Raw genomic sequence first — 14,282 nt, forward strand, 5'->3', positions numbered from 1 at the left:
AAGCTCACAACCTTGGAGTCATCTTCGACCCCTCGCTGCCTTTCGGCTCTCATATCTAGTATAAAAACATTTACCACAATAATGAGCGTTATTATTAATCCACTGCTAAATCCCAGATCTTCCCTGCCGCTCCACCCATGACCTTGGTTCAAGCACACATCCTATCATGGTTAGATTATTTTATTTCCTTCCTCACTGGTCTCCCTGCCTCTCCCCTCTTCAGTCCTTTCTTCAGCTTCAGACAGTGATGCATCTCCCCAGAAAATTGGGCATCAATTGCCTCGAATAATAATTGGGGTCTTTAAGTGCTGACTATGCGTCAGGCACAGTTTTAATCGCTGGGGAAGACACAAGATAATCAGGCCAGACGCAGTCCCTGTCCCACACAGGCTCACTATTCAAATAGGAAGGAGCACAGGCAGGGAATCTCCATTTTACAGATGAGGTAGCAACTGAAGCACAGAGAAGTGAAGTGACTTGCCCAAGGTCACACAGCAGGCACGCGGTGGAATCGGGATGAGAACTCAGGTCCTCTGAATCCCGGGCCTATCCCCTTTCCAGTAGGCCGGTCGGCTGAGCAGGACCTACTAGAGTCAAGACAAAGAGTAGTGCTTTCTGAGCAGAAGCTCTGTAAGGACTGTGTGATGAGAGGCGAAAAGCCAGCCAAGATGGCAGCATGACAAAAAGTAGTTTTTGGAGGTCCACGGTGTGGTCAGGCTTGCAGGTCTCACATCGGACTTGACGGAAACGGGGTGAACGGGGAGTGGCTTCCCGCTGAGTCAGTCCCTCGGGGTTGGAGCGAGGCGGGCGGCACCCCTGGGCCGGCCGGATGGTTTCTCCCGTTCCCGCGTGGGGCGGGAGAAGAAGGTCTGCTCGGTCGGCGGCGAACGGCCGCGGCAGGAGTCAGGCTCGCGCCCCCCTCATGAAAGACCGCGTAAACGACAGCCCGCCGCCTCGCGCCTCCAGGAGAGGGCGAGGGCGGGGGAAGGGGAGCGCGCGCGGCCGGGGCTGCGCCGCCAGCCCCCCGAGCACGCGCGGAAGCTCGCGCCGCCGGGCGGCCGCCCCCGCCATCCACGAGGACGGCCGCGACGACCGCAAGCCGGAGAGGGCCCCGGCCCCCGTCCCCGCCCCGCAGCAGCAGCTTCCCGCCTTGTCCCTGGCCCCCGCCGCGATGCCGCCGCCCGGCAGTGGCGGCTGCCCCCCGGAGCAGCGTGAGGACGTGAAGCGGCGGATCCGGAGTCTCATCGAGACCCACCGGGTGATGATCTTCAGTAAGAGCTACTGCCCGTACAGCACCAAGGTGAGGGCCGCCCCTCACCGGCCTCCTTCCCGTCTCGCCTCCAGCGGGCACCGTGCCAACCCTCACCCTCCGCGCCCCCCTCCGCGCTTTCCCCCTGGAGCAGTAGGGCCCGGACCCGAAAGTGGTCCCCGGGGCGTCAGTCCCGGAGCCTGGCGGTCGCCGAGCCCTGTCGGGCCTGTAGCGGCCGCCGTGGTTGGGGGAAGGGACGGGGCGGTAACGGCTGCGCCACCCATCCGGGCCTAGGCCCCATGGAGGCCCGGGCAAACATTCCCCCCTCCCCCCCGCCCCCCTCGTTTTCCAGTTTACCCAACCGCCGAATGCTCTCCTCCCCGCTTGCCTCGGCAGCCGATTCGGTCGCCTCTTTTGTTATATCAGAGCCATCAGACGTCGAGACATGGGTTCGTTACCAGTAGCGAGGCATTGGATCATTTTTCTGGTGTCAGGCCCATCATCAGACGCACGGTCCGTTCACCCTGATCAGTTGCGGCCAACCAACACCGCCCTCGCGGCATTTTGGGGTTGGTTTTAGGAGTGAAGACGCTCTGGTGGTATTTCCCCGGAGGAGACGGGTATACTTCGAGTTTGGAGGGCCCCCAGGATCGCGGCCCCATTTGCCCTGGTCAACTGGCCCTAAAACCTAGCCCACACTCGCTCCTCTACTCACCCTTTAAGATCTGTGATGCCATGTAGGAAAACAAACCGGGAAACTTAATTAATGTTGGTATTTGTTAAGCGCTTACTATGTGCCGAGCACTGTTCTAAGCGCTGGGGTAGACACAAGGGAATGAGGATGTCCCACGTGGGGCTCACAGTCTTAATCCCCATTTTACAGATGAGGTAACTGAGGCACAGAGAAGTTAAGTGACTTGCCCAAAGTCACACAGCTGACAAGTGGCAGAGCTGGGATTCGAACTCATGACCTCTGACTCCAAAGCCCGTGCTCTTTCCACTGAGCCACGCTGCTTCTCAAAACTTCCATTTTTATGTATTTTTTTTCTGGGAGGCCGATTTGGAGTTGAGCAGTAGTAGGCTTCCACGGGACCTGGCTCATAAATGTTTGAAAATGTTTGACTCAGGATTCTCGAGTTGTGGCAATGTACTGTGCGGAGGTGGAGGGAATACTCGTCGTGCTCGTAAGAAGTGCTTACTGCGGACAGAATTCTTTCCAGTGGAGCTAAGATGTGTATCAACTCCTGGATCGCAAAACATCTTTGAAATCCTCGACTGTCGTCCTAACATTTCCAGTATATAAATAATGTCAACCTTAGTTATTGTGTTCTTCAAAAGAAAAAAATGCTGCCTTTTTTCCCCTCCCTATTTATAATTCGTAGGTGTAGGTTTCATTTTTTCAAGGTGGTTTATTTTGAGTTTTCCAGATTAATTTTGCAACACACTAGAAAACTGAAATTAGGATTTGGTTTTTTACCCAAGTAAATAGAAAAATATACACGTGAAGTCATTAGGAAGTGAATGACTCTAAAATATTTTGCTCAAAGTATATATATATATATTTTTTTACTTCTCCATTCTTCTTGGATTTATCCACCCCCCCCCCCCAACAATCCCATGTTGTCTATTTCTTGAAATTTTGGGCAAAAGTAAGGTCTTGACTTACTGCAACTTTGCATCCAGAGAGGCAATGAAGCAGATGGTGGGTAATCAGGTTTAGCTTTCATGCTCATATAACAGCAGTTGAAAAAAGATGCTGTCTTTGGAAATAATACAGCCACAGTTTGAAGTGAAACTGCATCCAAGAGCTGTTTACCCATACCTATACCTGCCTTCCATTATTATAGCTAATTAAGAATTGGCTGTATGAATATTCTTACGCATAACCACACAGTCCAGTGATGAAACTATTAAAGCCAGAAACGAGTATGAAAATGGATAAAAAAAGCTGATACAAAATTGAGGCGATCTCTTTAATCACCATTATTTCTCCCAGCTCCCCACTTCTCATCTCTTGCACTCATGTGTATAATCTTGGGGGAAAAAGATGGTTTGAAGTTATAAAATTTGCTGGCATGGTTTATTCAGTTGAGTCATTAGGGAGTGTTTGGGGAAATTCCAGAAAGACTGTTGTAATAAGGTTTGTCCCAATTTAAGGAGGCCATCCCTGAAAATCCTCCACGGGAACAAACCTGACACACACAGGCCTCAACATAGGCCTCGGTAAAGTGGCTCAGGCTTGGGCCAGAGAGGCCTGGGTTGCATCTCCCCTTCCCCCTCTTCTCCCCATCCTTTTCAGTCCTCTTCTGTTTTAGAGGAAGAGAAGAACCGTGTCTCTGGCAAGCATCGCAGCAAGCAGATGGGTGGAAATTGGTATGAGCCCTTGTAAAAAGTGCACAGAGGGACAAATTACCCGCTCAGACTAGGGTCCATAGAAAGAGCACCGCTCGGTCAGGAGACCTGGGTTCTAGTCCCAGTTCTGCCTGCTGGGGCTATGCCATCAGGGTTGCCAGACTAGGCTGAGAGCCCCACTAGAGAGTGTTGAAGATTTCCATCCCTTGCAGGACTCTCACCTAAGTGATTCTGAAAACTTGATTCCCATCGGTATAGAGCTGTTTTTGCAAAGGTTGATTTAGTGCCCAGTCAGATGATTAATATCTGCCTTTTCGTAGTAAACTTAGTCCGCCATTAAATCCAACACCTTTTGGACATCCTGCTGGCCTTTATTTTCTCCCCCCTTCTAACAGATCGTACAGTCTTAAGGGTTTCAGAGGTTATTTAACCAGTCCAGGTCGGCTGTCACTTAATATGGCTTCTTCCCCGCTCCTGCAGCCTAGGTTCTATCTTTTTCTCTTCACCTCATCATATTGTCTTTCACCCTTTTTTAATGTTTATTAAGCACTTACTATGTGTCAAACACCCTTCTTTACCGGTTAATTAGGCCAGACAACAGTCCCTGTCTCTCACGGGGTTCACAGTCTGGGGAGAGAGAACAGGTATTTAACCCCCATTTACAGTGGAGAAAACTGAGGCGCAGCGAAGTTAAGGGACTTGCACAGGGTCACACAGCAGGCATGTGGCAGAACTGGGATTAAAATGCAGATCCTCCGACTCCTAGGCCATGCTCTTTCCATTAGGCCACGCTGCTTTTCATAAGTCTCCCTTCTCTTTAACTCTTCCCTCTGGTTCCAGCCCTCTGTTCGTGAGCCAGCATTGACCCAACCTTCAGTGATGTGATCATTTCAGCGTGGAAGCAGCGTGGCTCAGTGGAAAGAGCACGGGCTTGGGATTCAGAGGTCATGAGTTCGAATCCCGGATCTGTCACTTGTCAGCTGTGTGACTGTGAGCAAGTTACTTAATTTCTCTGTGCCTCAGTTACCTCCTCTGTAAAATGGGGATTAAGACTGTGACCATCACATGGGATAACCTGATTACCCTGTATCTACCCCAGTGCTTGGGACAGTGCTCTGTACATAGTAAGTGCTTAACAAATACCAACATTATAATTATTATTTCAGTTTCCACTTATTTTCCTTGATAGATGTTTGACTTTAAATCAGGCAGGCTTTTGCCTGTGAATTTGCAAAATGGCTGTCTACTCCTATTCCGTTTTCTTATCTTTTAGCTAATTATCTGTTTGCGACAAAACCTTTCCACAGCCCTCTAATTAGTCCGTTCTGCTTTTTTAAAAGCCTTTGGAATGGAACCTTGGCAAAGGCCTTTTGAAAACCTTCAAGTATTATGTCAGTAGTATTTATTGAGCGCTTCCTGTGTGCAGAGCAATATACTGAGCGCTTGGGAACAGTACAGTGCAATAGAGTCGGTAGACACGATCCCTGTCCCCAAGGAACTTATAGACTGTGTCCATTGGTTCTCCTCCTTTCGCATGCTTGTTGACCCTTCAGCGAACTCCAGCAGATTAATGAGGCATGATTTCCTCTTTCAGAAACCATATTGTCTTTCTCCCAGTGGGTTCTGCTTTCCCAAGTGCTCATTTATCCTGAACTGAAAAAGTATACCAGTTTGCCAAGCGTGGAAGTGGAATTTTCAGTTCTGTTTCCCCTTCCCATTTACTGTGCTCCTGAAGACTTCTGGGAGCAGAATAATTAGGGAAATTGCCCTAGGACCAGTAGAACATATCATCAAGAGTGTTTATTGAGCGCTTACTGTATGCGGAACACTGTACTAAGCGCTTAGGAGAGTACAACACAACAGAGTCATCCTAGAATGTATCTGGCTAGTTTTTCATTGTTCATTGATATTTTTTATAATAATAATAATAATGATGATGGCATTTGTTAAGCGCTTACTATGTGCCAAGCACTGTTCTAGGCGCTCTACACCAGTGCTCCTCTCCATTGGCACAGTTTATTGTAATCCAATAGTGCCCCAATTTTTGATTGTAGTACCCTAACTCACTTAATCGGTATTATTTGAGTGCTTACTCTGCAGAGCACTGAACTAGCATTTGGGAGAGTGCAGTAGAGTTAGTAGAGTGATCCCTGCCCTGAAGGAGCTTCCAATCTAGCAGTCAATCAAAAGCTCTTTGTTCTTGTGGTACCATTCTTCCCACAATTAAATAAGACAGGTCTTTTAGACTAAATAGCAGGAGATTTTTAAATAAACATTTTATAGGCCAAATTTATTTAAACAAACATGGAAACAGATATTGCCTGTCAACTTGCAAAACTACATTTTGGAAGAAAGAAATAAAAAAAAAGTTCAGAATCCCTGATGACTGTAGAAACCACCCTTACCTTTTTTTTGTTTTAGTGTGACGTGGGATTGAGGAGATTATGAGATATATTTTTAATTTCCGAAAATGAAAGGGAGTAAGACTGTAGCCAATTGAAGAAATGACAGTGTATGGCTAAGACTGGCATCATTTTACTAATCTCACCTTTACAATAGCAGCTCCAGAATGAAGTCTTGTGATTACTGGCATGTAATGAGAAAGAGCACATAGTTGTTCTCACTCAAAAAACTGACATTCTGTTGTCAATCCTCTTGAAAAGGAATCTCTTCCCTAAACTTTTAACAGTTGATCTTTCTCTGGGCATTCTTTTTGAGAACTACTGCTAGACTATGAAAGGCAGTCCCTATAGGGAACCTTTCTATTTCTTACCTCTTTTCCCCACTACCCAATTACCTTGTTGCACGCCGATAAAAGTTCTGTTTTAAAGGTATATTACAGACTCCTGGTAGGACTTTTGTTGTGATGGTACCATTTTATAACAGCTCATTTAAAAACATTTGAAAATGAAAATGAAGCTTATCCATGCAAATTCTTGTTACAGGTGAAAGAGCTCTTTCATTCCTTGAAAGTAGAATATAATATTTTGGAACTCGATCAAATTGGTAAGTAAAAAGTCCAGTTCTTGATTTTTTTTTTTTGCTATGTAATAAACACACCGTTCAAATTCTTTTTTTTTGTTGTAGCGTTCAGTTTTGGAGTAAGTATAATTTAAGGATGTTTTTCTTTCTTCCTCCCTGAATGTAAAAACATATGCCCCTCCTGTACCAGGTAAAGAACTAACCAGATGATTTTGATCAGACCTCTATCTTAAGGAATTTTTCAGTCAAGTTTATAGGATGCAAAACTGAATCTGAAAAATAGGGCAGGTTGAGAATAATCAATCAGTTTTACATGCTTTCTACAATAGAGAAGCCAGGTCCAGGGGAAAAAAAAAGATGCGGGTGGAGAATTCTCTATACCCCAACCTTAAAAAAAAACCCACATTTTCTAAGGGCGTTTACTTAGTAGTTGTGTGTGTCCATGTGATGGATGTATTTGGTAGCGATAACTTTATTATTAATGGTACTCGATAAGTGCTTACGGTGAATCAAGCATTGTACTAAGCCCTGACTGACAAAGAGCACTCGAGACTTTTTTATGCTTCTAACCCCAACTACCCCTTTTCTGCCCTCCCTCCAGCTCCCCACCTCAGGAAACCTCAGAGTAGAGGGCCTCCAGCATCTTTGGATAGTAACTTCCGATCATGCAGATTCCTGGGTCCATAGGTACAACTTTTCCTTATGGGCATAGTGAAGAAAAGAGGGTAGGGACTTGAGGGTAGGGACTTCAGGCTGGGGATGGAGACTGGGAGGAAATTTGCTTCAGGGAGCCTTTGGGCCAGAGCCACCGTTTTCAGTCTTTTTAGCCATGGCTGGAAACGCTCAGATCTTATCAGCCCGAGTGAGACTGTGTGTCCGGCTCAACAGCTGTGGGGCCGATTGCCCCCGTCACCGCCTTGGAATGGTCACTTATGCCCGGGTCAGTCAGTGGTCCCGAAGAAGCAGTACGAAGGCAGGATTACCCTCTCTCCAATCTAGTGTTTATTAGCCCTTCCATGCCAAATTGTGACTAAAAAATACTTATTTTTTCAGATTAAAATGAAACTGCTTACCGATCTCCCCTATTTCTTAACTTTGTCCCTCCCTACCTTGAACTGCTCTGCAGTGGTCTTGTGGGCCTGTTCAGTTTGTAACAATTACCCTTGGTATTGCTCCCTGACTTAAGGTTGTAGTAGAAAGCTGATTATCTCAACCTCAGTTATTTGAATCATTTGTTATCAGAACCAAGGATAATTTGAATTATAGAGTTGGGAGGGGAGAAGAGTTCAGAAAATTAAAAACACACACACACACACACAATTGGACAGGTACTTGTCCCAGGCAGGCTAATTTAATTCCTCTGAGTTATCTGAACTCTGGAAGATCTGCTCGTTGTGGACAGGGAATTTGTCTGCTGTTGTATTGTACCCTTCAAAGCACTTAGTACAGTGCTTTGCACGCAGTAAGCACTCAATAAATATGATTGATTGAATGAGCTAAGTATCCATTTCTATGTGCCAGTTTTTTTCTAAACCATGACTAGGGGTTTCAATACTTTTGCAACAGTAACTGAGAAAAGAGAGTTACTATAAAATCAAGTCCATTAATACGAAGAGCACATAACCGCATCTCTTTGGAATTGCGTGGGGCAAAATGCTTGTAACAGTTTTGGTGCACATCACCTTATGTGCTTTCACACCCTTCAGAATCAGGGAGACTCAAATTCAGTGAATATATTAACTTTCCACTCTGGTTTTGCTAAAGGGGGTCTTTGTATATTTGTATTGACTTAATCCAAGAGTTTGAGTCAAGCTGCATTTGGAAACTCAAATCTTTAAGTCACTATAACTTTTAAAGAAATAGATAAATTTGAAACTTAGTTTTTTAACCGATCTATTTTTTTAGTAGAAGTACTATGGTGTATTTTTTTGATCAGGAGGGGAGAAAGTATCTTCTGGCATATTAATGACTGCTTAGCCAGTCACCCAGAATTGGGGAGCGTTCTTAATTCAGGATTTGTGAAAATGCTAAATTTAGGGCTAGAATGGCTAGACTGAGTAAAAAAAAAAAGATAGAGGCAAAACATATCCTGTCATCATCCCTTTTATGTATTTAACAAGTTGGGAATATGACTTCCCGTACTTGAAATGCCCATACTTGATTTTTTGATCCATCATCGTCATTGACTAATTGCATCCTGAATGTGTTGCAAAATATATTAATGTAAATGTATGGAGCTAGTGAAAGCAAGCCTCTTGACAAGAACAGAATGTTCCTTGGAGAAATTGCTGATGATTGACTATAATTAACAGAACATTGACTCAGCAATTCACAAACTTTATAATCTGTGCTTGAATTGGTCTGCTTGATTCCAAAATACTGTGTGGTAAATCTGAGCTGGCTTTTTGAATATACCAAAAGAGAAAGTCAGGTGTTAAGCAAGGTATGTATAAGGTCAGGTCAAAGAGGAAATTGAGACAATCATATGGGTAATCCAAACAAAAGTTCTGAAATTTGGGTAATGGAGGCAAGAGTTTAATTTTTTTGATTAGATTTAAGACCCTCAGCCCAATGATCAGGTCTCTTACTTTATTCATAACTCCTCATAGTACCTTATATTGGTTGTGCCCATGATAAATATAATTGATCAACTGGATTATTTGGATAATTATTTGAGACTTTCACATCAATGATAGCGTAACTCTAGCCTTTATTTTGCGACTTTTGGGATTAGCTGGACATGATGTGGTTTCAAAGGGAAGTTAGTATTCTGATACTCAAGGACCCACGTAGTCTAGTTAGAAATTTTAGTCTAGTTTTCGAAATTTTAGAAAGTCTAGAGTTAAAATAGAAATTTCTCTCTGGCGATATGAATAGTACATTATCTAAAAGTGGAGTTTGGATCAACTAATGGGATGATTTGGAAGTGGGCTGTGGTGGAGTTGATCTAATGGTCTGATCTGAGGTGCTATCTGCTTTTGGCAGCTATTACAGGTGAGTTACCTCTGTTGGTCTAAGTTCTCATTGGCTGATAAGGGTATTTATTAAGTGCTTGCTTTATTATTATTATTATTGTTATTACTGTATTTAAGTGCTTACTATGTGTCAAGCACTGTTCTAAGTGCTGGGGTAGATGCAGGGTAATCAAGTTGGACACAGTCCCTGTCCCACATGAGGCTCACAGCCTAAGTAGGAGTACTGTATGCTAGCCACTGTGCTAAGTGTTGGAGTAGATCTAAGATAGTCAAGTAAGGTACAGTCTCTGTCCCACAGAGAGCTCCCAGTCTGATAGGGAGAATAAATGACGAAACTGAGACACAGAGAGGTTAAGTCCAAGTTATACAACAGGCAAATGGTGAAGTCAGAACTAGAACCCATATTCCTTCACTCCTAGTCCTGTGCTCTTTCCACTAGGCCATGTTGCCTTTCATGCCTTCTCATCAATTTGAGGTGTTAATTCAGGAAGCTGAATTCACTGGGAGTACATTTAAATACATTTGCCAAAATCAAACTCATGTGAAACATGGATAACAAAGCTCTCATTTTATCCAGAGGCAACAAGAGCACCACCATATTAACTGCAAAACTAGAAATGAGTATTGTCAGAGCAAGACTTGTCTTCCAAGACAGTTTCATTACAAGTTTATAAAGTGAGTTTTAGTTATCTCTAATCTTGAAAAATGGTTCTGTCAGACCAGCCTGGTCAGCCAGGGGATGGGGAAGGAGTTCAATCAGGGTTGTCTGAATTTGCCAGCAATCTTTTTCCCTCACCATTTTAGTGGAGGTGAGAGGAGATAAAACTGTCTGGGATAAAAATACCTTCTCTGCCAAGCCCCTCCACCCCCCACCCCGGCCAGCTAAGGGTAGCAGGTTTCAAATAGTTTTAGCATTTTTAAGGTATTTTAGTGTGATTTTGTTGTTATGAACTGTTTTTAATCAGCTGATTTTTATAAAATGAAATAAAACCTTAATTTAGTATTAGTTATATCTCAGTGGTTTGCTCTGAGGTGTGGTTCTGTGCTTTCATTTAGTTTTTAATAAAAGGTGATGTTTGATGTAGCAAGTACTCACTATTACAAGAACTTTCCAAGCCATTTTGCCTTTTCATTCTTTCAAGGCTTCCTCTGTATAACTTGAATAGATTCACAAGCACTTTTGTCTTCAAAGTGTTCATCGTTGAGTCATACCATCTGACAAACCATATTTTAATTGTATTGAGGTAAAGTATATTAAAAATTTGAATTCACATTGCTGTTTCTCTAGGAAAATGTGAAACTGAAAACAGTTTCTCATTTAGACCTCGGCTTATAGCACAGGACTGGGAAATATTGGGCTTCTGCCTTGGAAAAGTAAAGGAAGAATTGTTTTACAGTGTAAGATTATGTGTTTAAAATGCACTTGGATTCATTTTAAAAAAAAACCTGGAGGATTCTTGAAATGGAGGTTTAACACTTTGATTTTCTAGGTGAAGGAGCCTACATTCAAGAAGTACTGCTGGAAATAACTAACCAGAAGACTGTGCCCAATATATTTGTGAATAAAACCCATGTAGGTGGATGTGATAAAACCATTCAGGTAAATTATTTTGCTTTTAGGTCTGCACTGTACAATTCAAATATTATTAAGTGTCATGGTTGCTTACCAGATGCCTTTACCTGGGGAACACATTCTACTTTTTCAGGCTCTGAGGCAAGAAATACGCTATACTCCTTATTTTTCACAGGTGAATTATCCAGTTGGGCTTGGGATCGTCTCCTCTAGATTGTAAGCTCCTTGTGGGCAGGGAACGTGTCTATCATTTCTGTTGTATCATACTTTCCCAAGCACTCAGTACTTAGCACTCCTCTGCTTATAGAAAGCACTCAGTCAATACCATTGATGATATTTATCAAATAGCTACTGTGTGCAGAGCAGTGTAATAATAATAATAGAGGTATTTTTTTAAGCACTTAACTCTGTGCCAGGCACAGTACCAGCGTAAGCACAGGCACAGTGATGGGGTAGGTACAAGATAATCCGGAGGGACACAGTCCTTGTCTCTCATCCAGCTCACAGCGTAAGCAGGAGGGAGACCAGGCACTGAATCCCCACTTTACAGATCAGGAAACTGAAACACAGAGATGTTAAGTGACTTGCCCAAAGTCACCCAGCAGGCAAGTAGCAGACCCAGGATTAGAACCCAGGCCTGTGCTCTTACCACTAGAGCATCCTGCTTCCCCCTCTTCTAAGTGCTCATGAGGGTACATGCTGCGGAGAAGTAGCGTGGCTCAGTGGAAAGAGCCTGGGCTTCGGAGTCAGAGGTCATGAGTTCGACTCCCGGTTCTGCCACTTGTCAGTTGAGTGACTGTGGGCAAGTCACTTCTCTGTGCCTCAGTTCCCTCATCTGTAAAATGGGGATTAAAAGTGTGTGAGCCCCACGTGGGACAACCTGATTACCCTGTATCTCCCCCAGCGCTTAGAACAGTGCTCGGCATCTAGTAAGCGCTTAACAAATATTATTATTATTATTATTACACTAGATTTAGTAGATCTGATCCCTGCCCTTGAGGAGTTTACCATCTGGTAGGGGAGATGTGCTAAAGTAAATAATAGAAGTAAGATGGCCAAGAGGTTGTGCCAGATATGAACATAAGTGCTATGGAAGATTGGGAGTAAACAAGTGCATAGGTGGCATGGAAGTGCTGAAATGGCATTTGGGAGGGAAATCATCTGGTGTGGGGCGGTGGTTATATAATTGGGGAAGACCTCCTGGAAGAGGTGTGATTGCGGTGGTTGTATAATTGGGGAAGACCTCTTGGAAGAGGTGTGATTTCAGAAAGGTGGTGGTGTGTCACATTTGAAGGGGAAGGAAATTCCAGGCAGGGCGAAGGGTGTGAGCAAGAGATCAGCAGAGGGAGAGATGAGAACAAGACATAGTGATCAGGTTGTTAGCATGAGAGGAATAGAGATTGCCAAATGGGGTGCAGGGGGAAAAGAGAGAGGATTAATAAGTGAGAGAACTGATCAAGTACCTTAAAGCCAGTGGTCAGGAGCTTCTGCTTGATATGGAGAAGAATGGGTAACTTTTTAGAAGAGCGAGGAAAGATGTGTGCAGAATGATGCTTTAGAAAAATGATCTTGGCAGCAGCATGAAGTCTGGAGTGGAGAGGGTGGAGTCAGGGAGACCAGTGAAGAGGCTGAAGTGCAATAGTCAATCTGGGATTTGGCACTTGACTGGACCAACATGGTGACTGCTTGGATGAAGAGGAAGGGCTGGATCTAGAAAATGTTGTGAAGGAAAAACTGACAGGATTTGGGGGGCAGGCCGAATATGAGGGGAGGAGTCAAAGCTAATGCCTAGGTTATGGACTTCAGAGAAGGGAAGGATTTTTTTAATGGTATTTGTTAAGCGCTTACTCTGTGCCACGCACTGTACTAAGCGCTGGCGTAGATACAAGATAATCAGGATGGCTACAGTCCCCGGCCCACAAAGGGCTCACGGTCGTAATCCCCATTTTACAGATGAGGAAACTGAGGCACAGAAAAGTTAAGCGACTTACCCAGGGTCACATGGCAGACACGTGGCAGAGCCTGGATTAGAACCCAGGTCCTCTGACTCCCAGGCATGTGCTCTTTCCATGGTGGCGTCAACTGTAACAGGAAAGTTAGGTTGACATCTCTCACCCTTTTTCCAGCCCTATATTTCTTCTTGTCTCCAGGCGTTATTTACCTAAAATTTAATAGAACTGAATTAATCGAACACTTCCTCCTCAATTTCCACTTCCCAGCTCCCCGTGCTCATGAGCTTGAAGTCATCTATGATTCCTCTCCGCTTCTTACCGTGCATCCAATGTGTCACCAAGATCTGCCCATTCTTCCTCAGTAATGTTTCGCAGGGTCGCCCCTTCCAATCTGTGCCACACCACCACCCAACATCAAGAACAGCAGATAACAGAACAAGGGATAATCTTTGTGTACAACATGTGGAGTGGGTTGATCTCACATCAGTCTCTTCAGCTACACTTCCACACATGTAAAGTCTCAGTAGAGTGTGTGCATCTGTGTGTCTTCTACCTCTTTTGAAGTCTCCCAAGAGCAAAGTAAATCCTATTGGTTGACTGATCTGTTTGTAAAATTCTTATGGATCAGTGTTTGCAGTTTCCCCAACATCGCCTTCTCGCCCCATGCCATGGACAGCTTCTCCTTGTTTCTACTCAGAAAGAGTTCCCTGAAGTTGGTAAAGTGAAGCAATCAATAGTATTGTGAAGGAGCGCATGTACGTGGGTTTAATGTGAACCCAGTTTTATACAGAAAAACATACAGGTTCAGTTCTTCTACCATGTGGAGTTGTGCTCAGTTAATCATTGGTATTTATTAAGCACATACTATGGGCATAGCACTCTACTAAGCACTTGGGAGAATACAACAGAGTTGGTAAGACACATTCCCTCCCCAGCACGAGCTTAGAGTCTAGGGAAGACAGACATTAATATAAATAATTTACTGATAGGTATATATGAGCTGTGGGGCTAATACCAAATGACCAGATAGCACAGATGCAAGTGCTTAGATGATGCATAAGGGAAAGGGAGTAGGGGAAAACATGGCTTAATTAGGGAAGGCTTCTTGGCGGAGATGTGATTTTATTAAGGCTTTGAAGGTGGAGAGATTGGTGACCTGTCACATATGAAGGGAGAGGGAGTTTCGGGCCAGAGGGAGG

General features: G+C 44.2%; 1 protein-coding gene across 1 annotated transcript in view; it reads left to right on the plus strand.

Annotated features, from left to right (window-relative positions):
* Positions 1-877: 877 nt before the first annotated feature.
* TXNRD3 (thioredoxin reductase 3) overlaps positions 878-14,282 on the plus strand; it is a 41,757-nt gene continuing 28,352 nt past the window's right edge. The window contains exons 1-3 of the mRNA XM_029052807.2: positions 878-1,300; positions 6,547-6,607; positions 11,049-11,158. Coding sequence (XP_028908640.1) covers positions 923-1,300; positions 6,547-6,607; positions 11,049-11,158 — 549 coding nt within the window. The 5' untranslated portion in view covers positions 878-922. The remainder of the gene's footprint in view (positions 1,301-6,546; positions 6,608-11,048; positions 11,159-14,282) is intronic.

This window comes from Ornithorhynchus anatinus, chromosome X2, assembly GCF_004115215.2.
Source record: "Ornithorhynchus anatinus isolate Pmale09 chromosome X2, mOrnAna1.pri.v4, whole genome shotgun sequence".
Taxonomy (NCBI): Eukaryota; Metazoa; Chordata; class Mammalia; order Monotremata; family Ornithorhynchidae; genus Ornithorhynchus; species Ornithorhynchus anatinus.